Here is a 19,689-nt window from a genome sequence, read left to right on the forward strand (position 1 = left end):
GAGGTTTTCCCTGCATAACATGCCTGATTGTGTACAATGTGTACTGTGTGTATAGTTCCTAATTGACCTTCATTGGGCATAAATCTAATGTAGTGACATGGATACATTGCAAATTGTCAGGTAATTTAGCAATACTAAAAAGATGTGTTAAATTAGAACTGCTGATTCTAGCTTTCAGCATTGCTAGGATATAATTGAGGGCTCTATTCACACAAAAGTCAAATTACCAAAGCGTTGAGGGCTCTCGCTCTCTGAAACAGATTCTCTCTCTCTCTCTCCCTCCCCCCCCCCCCCCCCTTACTGCTCCTGTAAGTTCAGCTAGCTGGCTTTGGCAAGAGCTCTGGTTCAATCACAGAAACTCATACCACACCCTCTCTCTCTCTCTGAGTTCAGGAAGGGCTCTCAGTGGCAGACTTGATGCCATCCTTGCAATCTACAATTTGCAAACTCTGCTTTCTTGTTGTGTGTATGTTAGCTTGCCCAGGCTCTGGGCTGTGATGGTCCCAGTTCACTTCTGTTCATAAGCCAACAATGGGTGAGATACAAGTGACCCTGCCCCCCTTTTTTTGTTATTACCTTGCCCCTGTCATATTACACCAACTGCATAAGGGTTGGGTTCACTCTGTTCCACCTCTCTGTGTTATCACTTAGCCCAAATGTTCTGAGACATGACCAGATGATTTATGACTGTACCACTCAGCAGGTATCAGTGAGACACGCATAGGTGCAAAAAGAGACTATACTGACCCTGCGTTACCTCTGCCCCCACTTTGGCACAATCCCTTGTGCATTTGCTGGTGCATTCCCTTAACAAGGGTCATCAATCCAACTCTGGATTAGATCTCAAACATAAAAATACCACACAAGTGCAAGGATAACATCTGATAAACTTGACTTAGGTAAATTAATGTGAGGGGTGCAGAAGAGAGACTATAATCAGACACCACAGTCAAGTCCTGGCAACAAAAATGATTAAGAGGCTGGAGCACATGATTTATGAGGAGAGTCTCAGAGAACGGGAATTATTTAGTCTGCAGAAGAGAAGAATGAGAGGGGATTTGATAGCTGCTTTCAACTACCTGAAAGGGGGTTCCAAAGAGGATGGATCTAGCCTGTTCTCAGTGGTACCAGATGACAGAACAAGGAGCAATGGTCTCAAGTTGCAGTGGGGGAGGTTTAGTTTGGATATTAGGAAAAACTTTTTCAATAGGAGGGTGGTGAAGCACTGGACTGGGTTACCTAGGAAGGTATCTATCTCCTTCCTTAGAGGTTTTTAAGGTCAGGTTTGACAAAGCCCTGGCTGGGATGATTTAGTTGGTGTTGGTCCTGCTTTGAGCAGGGGGTTGGACTAGATGACCTCCTGAGGTACCTTCCAACCCTGATATTCTATGAATTTTTGCCTACAAGGCGAGCAAGGTATGAAATTATACTCCCTAGCCTACCACAGCAAAGAGGACACCTAAGTTGAAGACACCTTGTGATAGCTAAATCCTCTTCACCTAACCCTACATATTTTATCTGAAAAGGATATTTTTTAACCAACTATGCAATAACTACACTTTTAATGCTGTATGTACAAAATTGAAGCTGTACTTAGGGCTTGTTTACACAGGGCTACCCAGGAAACTTAATTCAAATTAACTAAAAGTATATCTGAAGTGGATTAGTTAAACCCTACTGTGAACAGTTGCATTCAGAATTAAATTGGCTTTAATATGTTTAGTTTAATTCACTTCCAAAATGAATTAAGTTAAACCACATTAAAACCACTTTAATTCTGAATAACAGCATCCACACAAGGATTTAATACCACTAAACTAATCCAGTTAAAATTCACACCTTTTGATAATTTTTTCTGGCTGATGTCTGGTAGACAACCCCTTAGACAATTTATGGGTTTTTAACATTCGATTCATACACATTTAATAAGCATCTCATCTGATAGTGGTACAAATGATTTTCAGCATATCACATACCTGCCACAGAAAATATCATGTACATAAATATCTTCCAAAATGCTTTCTCTGTTTAAAGATTACTATGTTTTGATGCCTGCTATGTACAAGTATCCAAGGTCAAATGCATAGGTTTAAAAAGGAACCATGTGAGCTATAGTGCAATGATTGTAAATCAAATTTCCTATACTTTTCTCTTGGGTGCAATGGAAAGTTTGCAGTCTGCTCAACCACTCCAGCATATCAAAAGAGAAACGGTCATTTTGATATCCCCTAAAACTGACAATGCTACTTTTCTTGTGATTTAAGGATTAGACTTTTTAGGTTTGTCTCAGTTCATGAAACCTTTTCCCCCCCCAACAACACAGTTAAAGTTTGCAACTCAAGTAACTGATCCATGAGACCCAGGATGATGTAACTAACAATTAGACACGACACATATGCCCAAGTTTTTATTCTCTAGCACCTCAAACAGAACAGAATCTGCTAGTACACCAATTCACTAATGACTTAGAGGAAAGAAGGCTGCTACTTTCATCACAACTGCCACCTTCTGAAACAGCCAGGGATTTCTTTGGTGGCCTCCTTTCCAAGCGCTACTCAATCTGATACTGTTTTGCTGGTGAGATTTGGTGACGTCATAGCCTGAGCTACTCAGGGAAGTTCTAAATTCAGGCCCAAAGTCATCAATGAGTTTTGTATGCAAATACCACCACGTGCAGGCACATATATTTACATAATGCAACTTGCATAATACTGTCACTATGTACACTTTTAATCAGACTTGACCATGTGTTCAGAGACTATAGCAATGGGTGTAGCATAAAAACCTGGACAGTCAGTCTCAAGCATGGTGGCAAAACTGCAATTATATGACAAAGCTACGAAAGTAAACATAGTACCATCACATACAAAGGCACTAAAGGAATCTGGTACATAAACAAATGAGTGAAATGTTTATACTAGGAGCACTTCCAATTCTATTCCTGTAGGCGTATCCACCTCACCCTCCAGGGAGTCACTGCCAACAAAGTTCAGCAGCATTCCTGCGGAGAGTACATCCGGATCCACTTATCAATACCCACAGCAGTGATGAGGTTTATTGGCTGTTTGGAGAGAGGCTTTACCCCTTTCCCTACCAAAACCCAGGCAGGAACCTTTTCACAACTCTTTTTCTTAAGAAACTTTTAACAAAGGGGAGAGGGGTGGAAACACACAGATTTCTGCATAAAGGGAGAAAAACTTGTGTTGTGTTCGATATAGTTTTTGGAAAGCCATTCCCAAACTATTCTGTAGTTTACTGCAAATTAAGAGTGACTGTTTAGTACAGGCTTGCAGAATCAGGCCTTAAGTTTGAATGAAATAATAAATTCACAGATTATCTCATGTGACCTCTTGTATATCACAGGCGATTAAATTTCACCACTGTATTGAGCCTAATAACTTGTATGTGGCTAGAGTATATCCTCCAGAAAGGAATCTAGATTTGATTTGAAGACATGAAAAGATGGAGAATCCACTTCTCTTGGCAGTTAGTTTTATGAGTGAGGGTGTTAACCATTGGAACAATGTACTTCAATTCGATTTGGAAGTTGTTTGGCTTCAGCTTTTGGCCATTGATTCTTATTATGCCTTTTCAGCTATCACACAGAGTGTCCTAACACCCAGTATTTTCTCCCTGCAAATGTATTTTCGCACTGTATGCTCTCTTTTCAGATGAGCTAAACAGATAGAGCTCTTTCAATTGCTAACGCTAAGGTATTTTCTCCAGTGGCTCAAAATCTGTGTAAAAAATATGGACAGACCTGTACACAGTAATTCAGCATCCACCTCAATGCTCTAGACAGTGGTAAATCACTTCCATACTCTTACTCACAACTTGTTTCTACATCCAAAGATTGCATTAAGACCTTTGTGCCACAACATTACACTGGAGGCTTATGTTCAGTTGCTTGATCACTACAACCCCTACATCTGTCTTCCAGGATACAGTTGCCCATGTGGTAGGTACGGCTGTATTAAAACGTTGTATCTGAATGGGCCCAGATTACCAAGCAACCCAGATGGCACTATAGGTCTGCCCTGTCCTCATCCTCATTTACCAGTCTGCCAAAGTTTGTGTCACGTATCAGTTAGCAGCAGCGGTTTTATATTTATTTCCAACTGACAGATGAAAACACTGACTAGTTTTGGGTCTAGTATTCATCTCTGTTGAACACCACTAGAAACTTCCCCCATGTGATAATTCTCCATTGCCACTTCTGGGAGCTTTCAAGTAGCTAGTTATTCATTTAACATATGCTTTATTGATATTATAGAGTGCTTATTTTTTAAATCAGAATGTCATGGGGTATTAAGTCAAACATCTTACAAGAGTCTAATTGTATTACATCTATAGAGTTTTTATCTACCAAGTCTGTAATCTCAAAGAGTTAATTCTATTTTGTTTGACAAGATCTATTTTCCATAAAACTTTGTTGGATGGCATTAATTTCTATCATTTAATTCTTTAATTCTGTATCAGCTTTTCCATTATTTTGCCCAGGACAGATGTCAGATTAATCAGTCAAGAGTTACTCATGTCATCTTGCCTGCCTTTTTTAAAATATTGGTCCAACTGTATCCCGCTTCCAGGCTTCTGGAATATCCCTTGAATTCCTAAATTTATTCAAAATGATCAACAAACCAGATATCGCCTTAACCAACATTTAGGACGGTTGGTTACAATTTATTCAGCACTTGCTAATCAATATCTCTATCTGTCATAATGAAATCCAAAATAGAACTCCCCCACATTGAGTACAATAAATACTGCGAGTGTTAGAAAAAGCAGTCTTACATGGAAAAGAACAATGGCAACTAACTACTGGATTCCTTTTTTCCTAAACAGCTGCTTTCAACTGTTTTTAAAAAAAAAAAAAAAAAAAACCCAAGCAAGTGTTTGAGAGAATCAGGACATTTCAAAGGGCATTTAGGCACAGAATGAAAGTCCATAAGAATGGACTTTTGTGTCTTTGAAAAACCAACCCCTTTTAAAAACTTTTCATGTTAAAATTCTTTGTACATCTCAGCTTTTTTTTTTTTAATATAAAGGTATACATGCATTTTTTTATTCGTGCATTATTAGTTACTGTCTGTATTAACATTTGTTAGTATGAAACTGTTCATGCCTTCTTATTTTAACAGCAGAAGATATTTATTAAAAGTTGCTTTTCTAAATTCCTGTTTTTCCAGTGGTATGTGAAAACAGTCTGGGTTGAAACTTGGACAAGTTTTTAAAAGTAGGATCCGTTGTTTCTTCCTCACCAGTCCAATTAAAAACAATTAGTTTCCTGTCAACCAGCTATCTTTATGCCTTCCATTTTTAAATTATGTTGGGATGTGTTTTTTATAGTCTTAGCACTCCCCCACAATTCTCGAATAAAAATCAGCTACCAAAACAAAATTAAGTAAACAAACCTGGGACCTATGACCTCAGTTCTTATTCCTGGCTCCCTCATGTCCCTGCTGAACAATCACTTCATCTATCTGTTTCGCCTCTCACCGTTTGTCAGTCTTTTGGCTGTTTCGACTGTAAGATCTTTGAGGTAGGGACTCTCTCTCACTAAATGTTTGTATACAATGTGGTCCTTATCTTGCCTGGCAACCAAAATTCTGGCATTTCCTACATTTGGAGTGCTTGACTTTACAACGTTAATGTTCTTTTAATGTAGTTTTGTGTATAGCCTTCAATTCTAAAGTGAAGACTATACAATAAGTAGATCATTCCTTGAGTTTTCATAGCCAAGGTTGAAAGAAATTTAACCCCATAAGAAAGAATGAAATGTGTTTATTTTGAGTGTAGACAGAGATACCAGATGCACAATGTCTGCTCCTGGTATGTAACTGTAATTCATTCAAAAAAAATTAATTCCTTTTAACTTCCTTCATTTTCCTGTTTGAGGGTCTGACAGCAGTAGATGACACAATACAAGATGAAAAAGCATAATTTGTTTCAAGGAAAGAACAGCCGGTTGGCATTCCTGGGTTCAGGATTACATTTGATAAGTTTATCGCAAAACAGAAGCTTCAGTATAAGCTTTGGTCAGGACTGGGGGCAACAGATGTATGTCAACATTTATTTTTCAAGTGACCATTTGCAGGTAGTTTATACAGGAAGCGAGATCACAGTAAAGAGCAGGAGTACAGTGGAGTTAATGATCTATGCACAAAAATTGCAGTTAGTCTGCAAATGAATGACTACAGCAATGGTGAAATGGTTTGTATCATGTGTAATAGATTCCTGGGTGGCTGTTACTTAGAGGTACTAGAACCCTTAGCTTCACCCAATAATAAAATCAGCCTATTCATAAAACAGCAGCTTTAGGATTAAGCTACTCTGGGTGGCTGAAGCACATACTTTAGCTGTAAAGAACAATCAAAACACAAGTCAGTAATGGTACATTGAACAGTGTCACTTCTATACCAACATCCCGTAGAATAAGTGATTAAGTAGACATCAATCTGTGGGTATAATACAAAGTAATCTTAATCGGACATGGTCAAAGGATCTATGTCTCAAAGCCCTCTATTTAGCAGCAGATTATTTATGCTAGCGTTGTATTCCATTGTCATCTTTTAATCAAGTCAATCTTTAGCATGGCTATGTTTCAAGCTACATGAACGATCAGTCACAGCATGTTGTGAAAGTCACTTGTTTCTATGAAATGCCTGATGGATTTCTATGAACATTTTCTAATGAGTAAATTACATTTTAGAGAAGCACATATAATTATGCTATTGCACAATAAGCCACAACAGCTTCCACATGCAGTGCTGGACTCATCTCCTTCACAAATCATAATAGAGGCTGTTTATAATAGTACTTCAGTAACAAAATAAAAGCTCATATCTTAAAATGGGCCAATTTAAAATAAAAAAAATATATAATCAACGAATTGCTGTAACCCAGTTCTCCCGAGCACAGCATGATGGTAGACTGGGATGCATTTCTCACTGTGCACGATCCAGCACTTGTATCTGAAAGTGAAATGTATACTCCAAATTGCTGTTTGTGCTTTCTGCTTATCTCTGCCAGAGTTTAAAAATTAAGGGACCTATTAGCAGTGTAGAAGTCTAATAATGTTTCTTAAAGGCATGCAGATATTCAATACCTTAAAGCTTAGCTACTTCAGGCCTGCCTTATTTGTACTGGAATTGTGCACACAACTCAAAAATTGCACACAGAAATGCATCTAATCAGTTATTTTAATGTGCACCTGCATCAGTGAGCATGTCAAAGTCTCCCCTTCACATTTTCTGGAATGCAGTCCTCGCACACTTTACCTGAAAATGAACACAATTTACCACTTCTCCTCTCTCAAACTGGCCACCAGAGATTTCAATAACAGCTGCAAACTTGTGTTGAATTAAGAATGGAAAAACAACTCTCCAACCCCATGATTCTATATTGTTGCTGTGAAGTGGCATTGCTGTTAACGGAGCCACCACAAACATGGAAGTTCAGAATGTTTTATATATTCTTCAAAATCAAATAAATAGAGTGCATACATAAGGCAAATACAAACAACAGTCCTCAGGACAAGTTTCATGACACCACACTAAGCAAAATGAGTAGCTTTGAAGGCTGAAAACACTGTCTTTAAATTTGTCTATTGTGCCTAAGAATTAGGAATGATCTCCAGTTAAGAGGGACAAAAGAACATTAACATATTTCCTGAAAGAGAGGAGTGACAACTATGAAATTTAAGCCACAATTTTGAATTCCCTTGGCTTTCTTGTTTTAAGAATTGCAATATTAAACATTTTAAGATTGTAAAATGCCATTGTTAAGGTATGCAGATGCAAACATGTACAACTGTATATACATTTGTTAGCTGCCAAAGCAAGATTTTTATAATAATTCAGGTGTATGTGCACAGATGTAATCCCTTTATAGTGTACTGGTGAGGAGACACTAACAATTTGCAGAATGGATTTCAAGTTGTACTCCACTGTCAGCACTTCAGGAGAAAGTGAATTAACATTGAATACTACTATCAGGCATCTTACTTAAAATTTCATGTTTTTAGGGAACTACATTATGGTATACCAATCCCTGTTACTGTTACATACTGAGCACTACCTTGTTCTCTAATGACTAAGGTAATAGATTAAAAATAATTCCACATGTGAAAACATGCACACAAATTCGATGCTTAACCTGCACATGCAATTGCTATAGGTGTGCATGTAAATTAGGGGACTGCCAACACAGAGACAATTCTGATAATTTATGCATGGTATCCCCTCATTTGAAAACATGGGCCTCTGTGTGAAAATAGGAAAAAGTTCCTTTTATTTATTTGCATTCCACAGACTTCATGGAAAGATATGTTCGTTTTCTTGCAAGTAAATGTAAAACTTGTGTAGAACTTGGGAATATCTTTCCCCTTTAGACAAAGTGAAAATTCTGATTAGACGCCTTTCCTGCTTCCACTGAAATTAATAGCAAAACCTCCAAGGGAGTGGGGCATTCTAAGAGATTATTTTTAAACCAAGAATAGTTGGATGGTTAATTTTTAGAGTGTGGATTCCACAGTCACACAGAGATTAAGCAGTAGTTTGCTCACACCTGGGTGTTATATCATGGGTGTGAAATTATAGGTATATACACTATGAAGGTGATTTATAAACTTCATGCTTTGCATAGTTTTTATATAATAAAAAGTTGCACATTCTTTCACTTCAACTCCTTTTCTCGTTTACACAGGCTCAGAGCTGCCCACAATTATTCACCACTCCTTCAAGTTCATGGCATGGGTTCATAGGTCTTGCAGTTCCAGTCCTCTTCAAACTTCTCTTCAGAGTCTTTCCATTGCATCCTTAGTCTTACATGTCCTTGCCTGCTGTCCTCTATATTTTTAATTTTATACATCTCCTAGACATCAGAATACTTCACTTTCTACAAGTCTGATGAAGCATTTCTTCCGATGGCATAAAAGTAGATGAAAGCTTCGTAAATGTCCAAACAGTTTAAGGACTTATTTCCATAATGGGAAAGTCTTTTACCTGAAAGACAGCTCTATCAGAGGTCTCATACCAGTAAATACAGGTGTATAGAGAGTGTCTTCTTCAAAGAGGGTGGAAAAAGGGGACACTGCATTTGCAAAAGAATACCAGTCTTTTTGAAATGTTGTGTGTTTTCTGTCTCCAGCAGGTGGGAATACAGTAGCTTTCTGTCCAACAGGCAGGTAATAAGAATTCAATTGACACTGGCTATCCTTTGCTTGGATTTAATTTTTTGGAGGACTTGGGGGCTACACTAGACACTTCCAGGCTCCTGTTTGTTAGGCTGCTGTCAGGCAGGATATGAGAGACTTCAGAGTTTTGTTAAATTCCAAGTTCTAATAGTAACTTGAGTTATTTAAGATGCTTACAGAGCGATACCACGGCTCAGGTAGTACCATGGAACACACCTGTATGATCATAGCAGCCAGTACTGATGTATCAATAGCTAGCTAGCTACTTAGACTGTAAATGCCTCAAGGTAGGGATTGTCTTTGTATAGTGCCTAGTGCCTGGTACAATGTTCTTTTTGCAGATACAGACTAACACGGCTGTTACTCTGAAACTAGTACAATGGGGGGTCTCTTTGTTTGGGGTCCCCTAGGTGCTACAGTAACAAAAACTAATAAAAGCAACTTTACTCATAAATTGTTTAAAATGTTTTAAATTTTCAGAGACATTCGGAGGCATGGCCATTAAACAAGTTGTGGCCTGAGGACACCAACACACTCCTCTGGCTTTCTTCTTTAGCCATAAATCATCTGTGCCAGCAAAATCAATTTTGATGGATAAGGTGCATGACAGTTGCTCAGTGTACCAGCAAAAAAAGTCCAAAAACCAACTCTTCCACCCCCCACTTCCCCCCCAAACAGACCAACATTAACTCTTATCCGCCATCATTACCCTGCAATGCTGGCTTGTGTTTAAAATTGCACTTGTGAGGCTGCCTCTGCTTTTAGAACAGCCACAATGTTCCAATGGCCACAGCCACCCAAACATTTGCGTTCAGTCTCTCTTTAGTCCAGGTTCTTCCTGATACATCCTACAAAGCCATGAAAGTGGATTCTTCAGGCATCATATTTATCCCATGTCTTTTAAAAGACAACTCTCCCTTTCAGAATGCTTCCTGTGTTGATCAGTCATTTTGGTTAACAGAAGTTGAAGAGTTTCAGAAGGCTTCCATTAGTTACTGGTCCCCTAAAGATCAAAGCTGTAGCTTTTTAAATCCTTGTACAATCATGCCCCATCCCACCTTGCTGATCTCACTACTACTTACCTTCTTCCTCTGCACTGCTTCCAACCCGTCTTGCACTTGCAAAAAATGGAGACTATAATTGCTTTGCCCCTACCATATGGAACAGGCTTGACTCTGGTCTATATTCACATCCTGTCTAAAGATGCACCTCTTCCTATTTTTGTCGGCTGTTCTGCAAGAAGTCTCCACAGAAACACATACATACGCAGAGGACACATTGGGATTTTACTTGACCTGCAAGGGTAGCACTGGAAAATTCTGCTCATCTGCACAATGTAGGGCAGAGGCAACCATTTGATAGATAAGTAAATATCTATTAGCATTTTGATTATGGCAAGGGTGGAAAAGTAGATGGCAGCAAAAATCTACCAACCCAAACACCCCCCCCCCACACCTGATTTAGGAACAACGAAGAAATAGAAAGGGAAGCCATCTTTTTAAGTGCTTCAGGGTTCAGAGGTGTGCGAATAAGCTTCAATCTATTGCACATTTTAGCCCCTTTAATCTATTGCATTCGATCTATTAATCTGATGGCTTCTGAAACTGGAATCCAACTAAGATTATATGGGTAGTTGACTGAAAAGAATAGGTCATCTACTTATCATGCTTGAATATAGTGAATATACATGCCCTATAGTTAGTACTATTATTATTACTGCCTTATAGTAACATTACTATTAATAGTATTATTACTATTACTAATATTACTGCATTAGAGTGTCACTTTGTATAAATTCTCAGGGTTACTGACTACTGAGTCCAATCACTGGAGACTAAAAACAGCAGAGGATACCTAGTAAATAAACAGACTGACAATGTGGTTATTCTAAACATCAGTATTCCATCAAATGTGCTTCTCTGGAGATTGGCTCTGGAGACTAAAATGGGGCTGGAGGAAACAGCGTTGAGGTAAGGCTAGCAATTTCCTGCTGCTATACATAAGCTTCATCAAAGTGACTAACTGCAGGTCCTTAAAAAAAAAAAAAAATTAATTGACCGACAAAAGTAACTAAATGAACTTTAATCTCTGGGCTTTATTTAATTTTTTTTTTTTTTTTTTTTTTTTTTTTTTTAAGATGCTACATGGTCAAACAGGATTGGTCTTTTTACGGCATAGAACTAGTTTACTACTAATTTTTTTTGCTAGATAGACTTATTTATTTACATACAAAAACAGTTTCCTGACTGCTGTTTCCCCAATGTTTAAGTGATCAAAACTTTAACAGTTACATAGTGCCCAAAACATGAGGAGGCAGAAGAATCTCGCATCACTACAGCAGTAATTTTTTAGTTCTATCCACTGGTTTTAGAACAGGTGCCTTTTTATACCATAGTATTAGTCAATATGTGACAATAAGGAAACATGAGATGAAATACATTAAATAAGTTAAATATGCATTAAACATCTCTGAATAACATTTCAATTCAACTAAATGAACCAACAGCAATGTAGCTTGGTCCCTTTAAGAGAACAAGGCATTGACCTTTATTCCAAATGAGTGTCATACCAGTCAATATATGCCTCTTAATGATGCCTAGCACATTCAGCGCTGCCACATAAATTAATAGTGAGAAGCTGAAAAGAATTGTAAGTGCCAATAAATTGTTAATTTGCACAGAGTTGAAGATACTGACAAACTGTTAACTTTATGAGCAGAATGGTGGATCAACATATTTTATAGAAGTTATCAACCCCTCCTGCCTAACCCAGCTCCAAACATCCAAAAGGGCCAGCTCCAGCAGTGGAAGAATAATTCTTTGTTTTTTAAAATGGACAGGGGGACAGCAACGTGTACCAAGGTCTAAGAATGTTTAAAATGACATTTACAATATGCCATTGTAGTGTTAACTCATGATTTTTTTCCTCATCACTTAATAAAGAACATTCTTTATCATTCTTTCACTCATTGTACATTTTAAACTTTCAAGAGGATTACGTTATGTTATATTTGTGCAGGGGTAATTTAAAGGCAAGACCTGTGAGATGTCATACATTAATCTTTTTAAAACATTGTTATGAATAAATTTAATCCAATGATATGGCAGAACCATCAAGCCAATTTACAATCCTCAGCATGCTGCCTCTACAAGGCTATTTTCCCTATAATTACACCAATGATAAAGAACAAAACCACCAGAGCAAGTAGTCTAGTGCTGAGCCCTTCCTCCTTGACAGCAGTTGCAGATGCAGATATTGGGTTGTTCGTCTGGGGAGCCTTCCTCATCCGCAGACCATCTTCTTCCTACAGGAAGGAATCCTAATGATTAGTTTTGACCAAAAAAAGCTGCATTAAAAACCAAACAAAACAAAACCACCAAACCCCCCAGGCTCTATTGTTAACTAAGCCTATTAGAGGAGTTTCTTTGGAAAGGCATGCAATTTTGATGCAGAAGTATGACAACTTGTCTCCATTCTATTCCTACCAGTCCATTTGAATGGGGATTAAAAAAAAATCATTCAAGAAGTATCCCACAAATATATATGGACAGGGGGACAGCAACTTTGAGGGCCTGATTTTCAGTACTGTGCACACAAGTAAGTTGTGCAAATTTGAACACTATCTTGCTCTTATGAAGATGCCAATCACGAATGGAATAACTGAATTATGAAGTAGCAATTTTTCTCAGGTACTTGAGCAAAGTATTTCCATCTTTACTTTCCATATACATGCTAATATTAAATGACATCTCACTGATACTACTGGGAATTACTGGCACACGTTGTCCTACAATCTTCTCCGTGCTCTTGATCTAAGAAGAGTCAGGTTAGTGATTGGATGAGATACCTGTATTACAGCTGCTGATGGAGGAGCTTTAATTTTAATTGGATACAGAATTCATTACTTCCTGACCTAACAGTTGTGTACCATGTCAGAAAGACTGTATTCAGGGGTGGATAAAGCGAGCCCTTTGTGCCCATACCATTCAAGTATCAGAAGGCTGGTGTTAGGCTGTAGTTGAATGTCTCTAATAGGGTTACCATATTTCAACTATCAAAAAAGAGGACGGGAGGAGCCCCGCCCTAGCCCCGCCCCTGTCCTAGCCCTGCCCCTTCCACTCCCTCCCACTTCCTGCCCCCTCAGAACCCCCAACCCTCCCCCCCACTCCTTGTCCCCTGACTGCCCCCTCCTGGGACCCCTGCCCCTAACTGCCCCCCAGGACTCCACCCCCTCCCTAAGCCTCCCTGCCTCTTGTCCCCTGACTGCCCCCTCCTGAGACCTTCCCCACATCCTAACTGGCCCCCTAGGACTCTACCCCCTACCTGTCCCCTGACTGCCCCAACCCTTATCCACACCCCCACCCCCTGACAACCCCCCCCAAAACTCCTGACCCATCCAACCCTCCCCCCTGCTCCCTGTCTCTTGACTACCACCCCCCCAGAACCTCCCTGCCGCTTCTCTGACCCCCCGGCCCCCTTACTGTGCTGCAAAGCAGCGCGCTCGGCAGCGGGGGAGGGGAGCAGGGTTGGAGCTCCAGACTGCCGGAGGCCCGATGTGAACGGCCCCGGCGATCTGCGAATGCAGGGGGGAGGGGGAGGGAGAGAGAGGAGGGGACTGGTCTCAAGTTGCAGGGGAGAGGAGGGGGAAATGGAGGAGGGGCTCTGGCTGCTGGAGCCCGTGCGAGTGGCTCGATCTGGCCGGCTGCCCTGTAAGCCCCGCACGCTCTGCATGGGGGGAAATCCGGACATTGACAAATTCCCCCCGGACGCTATTTTTAACTGAAAAAAGCCGGACATGTCCGGGGGAATCCGGACGAATGGTAACCCTAGTCTCTAACACTGTTCATGGAATTACAAAAGGCGTGAGTGTCAAATAGTTGCAACATGGAAGTAGGCTCAAGTTTGGGAAAATAAAATTAAGCTATTCTTTCAAAAGGGCATTTTTTAAAAATTAAAATAAAATTCCTAAAACTTCAAAAATTCACAGAGCAAGTTGGACATTTTCTTACTTTTGACTTATGTTTTTTGCTGTGGAGTTTTGCTTTTCTTTTCTTTTTTTAAACTAGAGTCTTTATACCACTTACTATTTGCCAAATGAAGCAGGTCACAGATAGTTAAACGTTTTATACTTCATGTCTTAGGCACTGAAGGCCAGATTCTCAGAGAAGTTAGACACCCAATTTGCATACACAATTAGGTTAAGTAGGAGCTACTCTGCACACAGTTGTGCATCTACTGTATGTTGGAAGATCTGGCACATAGTATAATCTGTTATACTGAGGTACTAATAACTGTTGCTGTACTGCTGCAAAATCTGACATTTATGAAGGGAATTTCCGAAGGCAGGCCTAATACTAGTCATGGAAATCACAATATGGATCTATGTTCATCTTAAAAAAGAAAATGAAGAGAGAAAACTATTATGAAGGCTGGTGGACACGAGGACTAAGAATATGTATTAAGGTTTCAAAACTCTCTACAAGACTTTAACAGAACACTTTGCAAACGTTTGCAGAGACCATCTGTGCTGCGAGCCTTCAATATGCTGTACTGAAGAATATTGCTTTACTGCTACATGTGGACAGTCCAGATCCACAAAGGAAAATAAATGAACAAACCAAGTTCTGACCCATGTAACCCCGGCCTGCCACGTTGCACACTATCCTCCAATATTGGCTTCAATCTTCAGTGATTCTTCATGGGTCTTTGGTTAAAGCAAAAATCAGATCAGCTTTCCCCTTATAATTGAAATAACTTAAAAGAAAGGCTCAGCATAGCAGTATGAAAAGTCCATAGTAAGACGCACACTTAACTTTAAGTTCTATGAGAAATGTATTTAAGAAAGATTTATTTTTGAAAATCATATAGCATTTCAGACAGTCATCTTGTGAGACCTGGGCAAAGCGAGGGCATAATGAGAGACTAAACCAGCATCTAGCATGCTTTAAGAGACATAAAAAGGAGGAAAAATAAAACAGATTTTAAATGGTAAAGATTTATTTCACACTTAAATGAATATTAAAGCAGGATGAACGTACAATCTCTTTCAATGTAGCTGTGTCCCATATTACTATTTTCAGCTTTATAGCTACTTCTAGGCCTAAATCTAGAGAGCAATTAAAAACTGATTTTAAAAAAGTACTTCAAAACAGAGACAAGTGGTTCTTATATACTGAGCTTTCATATTGCTGGGCTGGGGAAGGCACGAACCAGTGGTCCTCTTGCACTTTGGCTAACAGTTTAGAGTATGCCTTTTAATAGCTTTGGACATTATGAGTGGGATTTCCAAAAGTGCTCAGTATTGGCCTAACTCTGTTCCTGCTGAACTCAGTTTTAAAACTCCCAACTGATGTAGATGGGAGCAGACTTTGCCCAATGCGAACTGCTTTTGAAAATTCCACCCTAAATTCCTTCTACAAAAAAAAATAAAGAGGGGAGAAGAAAATGAATCATTTTGGGTCACTGTCACTTCACTTTGCCAGGCTGTATGCTTCAGACTTCAGCCCATGCCCCAAGAGTGCATGGATTTATGCACTTCATTTTGATTGCAAAAACTAAATTTGCAGATAAGAATGTGTTCTCCTTACATGTGTAACTAATGCTTAAGTACCATGGCCCATGCAACCACTCCCACCCACAAAGAGGGCTTCAAACTCAAATGGGCAGAACTCAAAAGAAAAATCTTTACCTTAAACTGTTTATTCTCCTCCCGTAACCTCTGAACTTCTATTTGAAGCCTCTTATATTCTTCCATTACTTTCTTAACTTCAGTGTCATCCAAGGAAGAACTTATTGATTTAGACATTACAGAGGATTCTGTCTTTGCAGTTGTGGATATAATTTTATTTATTTCTACATCATGCTGTCAAAAAAAGGACAGTGATCTTAGGGTGATTATTAAAAAAAGAAAAAAACCACACCTTATATTGAGAGAACTATTAGATAACTACTCTGCATCCCTGAACTGTGCCTATCTTTAAAACAAAAAAAAAAAAAAAAAGCTTAAATTTTCTTTCTGCAGCCTTTATTTCCATTTCCTGGTTTAGGGTAAAAGTCAGAGCAGCAGCAGCAAATCACAGACAGGGAGATCCCTAGACCAGGACTCTGTCTCTTACAATGAGGGTGGGGTGGGACACTCACGTTCTGATTTGCTGTTTGCTCTCCCTCCCCCACCGCCCCAATTCACTAACAGAACCCGTTTAGGAGGCATTAGTGCCACCATGAGTCTGAGCAGAAGGGCAGCATGGAGAGCACAGAATGGCAAATGGCTGCTTTCTATACATGCTGAGGAGCTGGGGCAGCATCTCTGCCCAAGCTGCACCTGGTCCATTGCCAGAAAGCCACCTCTTTACCCTGCTGTACATCTGAACACCCTCACTACCCTCAGGTGGCCACCACTTCTCTACCCTCCTATACTTCTGTAGTGTAGAAGGGGGAAACCACCCTTCAAGCCAGTTTAGAGAACAGGAGTTGATATTTTAAACACTCATTTGTAATAAGGATGTAGGTGGAGAAACAATTCCCTATTTGCCATTCCAAATAGGGGCCTGGACAGAAGGATCTCAGGGATTTCTTCCCACACCCTTCCCTTTGAACTTCTTGCATATTCTGAACTTTGGTACACAGAGGCAAGCCCTCGTGAAAAGCACAAATACTGGTAAAAGCCTTGTCACAAGGAATACAGGTCATAAGAATAAAGAATAGGATCTTGTTGCTACTTATGGTCTATTTTGTCCTAATGAGTTTTAGGGATTAAAGAAAAACCAAAACTGCAACTTCACGATGATGTTCAGACATATCAGGTTTCACATAAATTCAGGGCCATATTTCCCCCACCTCCCAAAAAGTGTGCATATAAAAGTGCATTGGCCTGACACATGTGCACATAAATCTGAGTGTGAATGTCCATAATGTGGGGTCTGCACATGCAGATTATTACAAGTCTGGTCCACAGGTGCACAGAAAGAGGTATAAAAGCGATCACAGAAGGTGGGCCAATTGCAGGGCTTGTTACAAATACGTAATTGTAATTGCACTAGCTTGAATGCAAGGGAGAAGAGTCGGCTCTTGTGCTTCCTGTACATGAGGTGAATGCACTGGATACACATTAATAGGCAGATCTTAATTCATCAATTCTGCATTTGAGGAGACTTATTTCCATCATGAATTAATCAGGATCTTCTCTGCCCCAACAAGAAACAACACAGCTCAGCTCCCAGTCAGCAGGGATCACATGCCACAATAGCCATCTTTGCACTTGACCCTTTGGCTAGCCTTCTACTTTTAATACACCATTTCACTCTCAGGAAACCCCATCAGATCAGGAAGAAGGTAAACTGGAAGGGCAACACGTGGAAGCTTGTACTGCTGACGCTTGTGTTGTTTCTGCTCTGGGGATAAACAGAGGACTTCTGGGATATCAAACAGCACCTTTAACAAGGCTTTTTTTTTTTTTTTTTTAATGCCATCTTTCATTAAGGAACAAAGATAAACCCCAAATCCACTGAGAAATAATTTTAGTAGTTTTGCTGCACTTCTGTTGTGCAAATTAACCTCTAGTTGGATTAAGCAGCACAAAGATTTTAAGTGTGTTTTTTTTCCCAAAGGGGATGTTATAGGGTTGCTTATAGAGTTGGTCTGTATGAACATGCATTTTTATATGTTCTAGCTGTGGTATTAAGTTAAATCGCCCACCACATTGTTGAAAATACTCACAGGTTTATCATTTTCTGCTGGTAGCTCAAATACACATCTAAGTTTAGAATCCATGAGTTCTTCTGGTTTTGCTTCTTTCCACTAAAAATTTAAAAATAATCCAGTCACAATCAGGCTTATGGAAAAGGTAATGTAATTTGATTCCTTGTTGCACTGTCTGGTTCGGAAAAAAACACTTGGTTTAAAAATACTGGGTGTTTATCAGATCAAGGCTTTCAACAACAAGTGTTTTACTTCCCCTCCACCAAGCATATAATTCTTAAGGTGATACTTGTTAAAACTATCCTAAAAGGGATAGGAAGGTACAAAATAGGACTCTCTAGAGGTGCTGTAAAAATTGATGGCATTCAGAAATTTATATTGAGAATTTGTACAAAAATGAAAACTACCTGTAATACACTAATTTGCTCTAAAGGATCAGATGCACAAACACTTCTCAGGGATATCTACAGTCTAGATCAAACACAAGAGATGCAAGGAGAAGGCTCAGAAGAAAGGTGAAGTTACCAAAAACAAAAATAATAATCCAATTCAGGAATATTAGCATTCTTACAAATGCACAGGCTGTACAGATTGAACAACAATTTATTAACAATATCAGTGATTTGTTTTCTAGTTTATTTCAAATGGGGTGTTCAAATCCCTTTTAGAACTGTGTCCATTTCCTCAAAATAAGAACTGATTTCCCATTGTTCACTGGTAAATTCAATTTCATGTTGTGATGGGGGTGTTTACACCACAGCAGAAGGGAAGGGGTTAAAAGCAACCTAGGGAGGCTGTGCAGGGAGCAGCCAATTGTGGAAAGGCCACATGGAGCAGCCAATCAGGGCCCAGCAGGCTTACATAAAAGGAGCTGTAGGGCAGGAGACAGTCAGTTGATGCAGGGTGCCTGAGGAGAGAGGACGGTGTTCCTAGCTGGCTGCAGGAAAGCAGCACATTGTACAGAGCAGTTGCTGGCAGGGACCGAGGGAAGCAAAGAAGGTGCTCCTGTCTGGAAGCCCTCAGAAGAAGGTGAAGAAGCTGCTAGTGCCTTGGGGAAGCGGCCCAGAGAATTGAAGCAGCTCTGGCAGATAAGTTAAGGAGAGGCAGCAGGAGGCTACTATCCCACAGGATCCAGAACCCAGAGTAGTGCCTGGATTCTCTTTTGAAATTGTTGGCTGGCTGTTAAGTGTTGAAAGCTTTAGAGGACCCTTGAAATCTGTCACATCTGTTTATCCAGAATAGGAAGATATCTGTACTGTGGTAACATACTGAAGGACTGAGGGAGTACTGGAGGAAGAAAAAGTTATGTTGGCCTGGAGAGTTCTGGAAAATTGAAACACCCCTATAGGCTCCATGGTGTGGAGATAAATTTCAGATGATATAAAATAGTGCATAAAAATGGAAGTTAGAGATTGAAAGAGAGCTATTTGATTGATTGGTAAATCTCTCTGCCAATGCAGGAATGTTTCTAACCAGGTAGAGGCTATTATTTCATCTAGCCTCCTTTTAAATCGTGCTAAACCAAGGGGCTTCAATGACTTCCTTTGGAAGCATGAGTTCTGGAGTGCTTAAAGGTTTAGAGCCTGTGAAACCATCCAAGAGGGTGACATTGCAGACACGAGTAAAATTATGTGACAGTAAGTCATCTGTATGGTTTTCTGGACAGTCTAATAAAGACAATCTAAGATCAACCTAGTTATCTTCATAGAACTACACACAAATCTGTTCTGTTCTACTATGTGATTTCTACTTGTCAAAAGGGTTAGCCTGTCTGCACTGCAAACCCACCACACCCT

The 19,689-nt window shown here is 39.6% G+C and overlaps 1 protein-coding gene across 2 annotated transcripts in view; it reads right to left on the minus strand.

The window, feature by feature from the left end:
• Window positions 1-6,059: 6,059 nt before the first annotated feature.
• VAPB (VAMP associated protein B and C) overlaps window positions 6,060-19,689 on the minus strand; it is a 48,711-nt gene continuing 35,081 nt past the window's right edge. The window contains exons 4-6 of one of the 2 annotated variants that reach the window (XM_054045852.1): window positions 17,912-17,992; window positions 15,885-16,058; window positions 6,060-12,500 (exon numbers count right to left, since the gene is read on the minus strand). In XM_054045852.1, the coding sequence (XP_053901827.1) occupies window positions 12,342-12,500; window positions 15,885-16,058; window positions 17,912-17,992 (414 nt within the window). In that variant the 3' untranslated portion in view covers window positions 6,060-12,341. The remainder of the gene's footprint in view (window positions 12,501-15,884; window positions 16,059-17,911; window positions 17,993-19,689) is intronic. The other variant, XM_054045853.1, reaches the window with a different exon arrangement.

Source organism: Malaclemys terrapin, chromosome 12 (genome assembly GCF_027887155.1).
Source record: "Malaclemys terrapin pileata isolate rMalTer1 chromosome 12, rMalTer1.hap1, whole genome shotgun sequence".
Classification (NCBI taxonomy): Eukaryota; Metazoa; Chordata; order Testudines; family Emydidae; genus Malaclemys; species Malaclemys terrapin.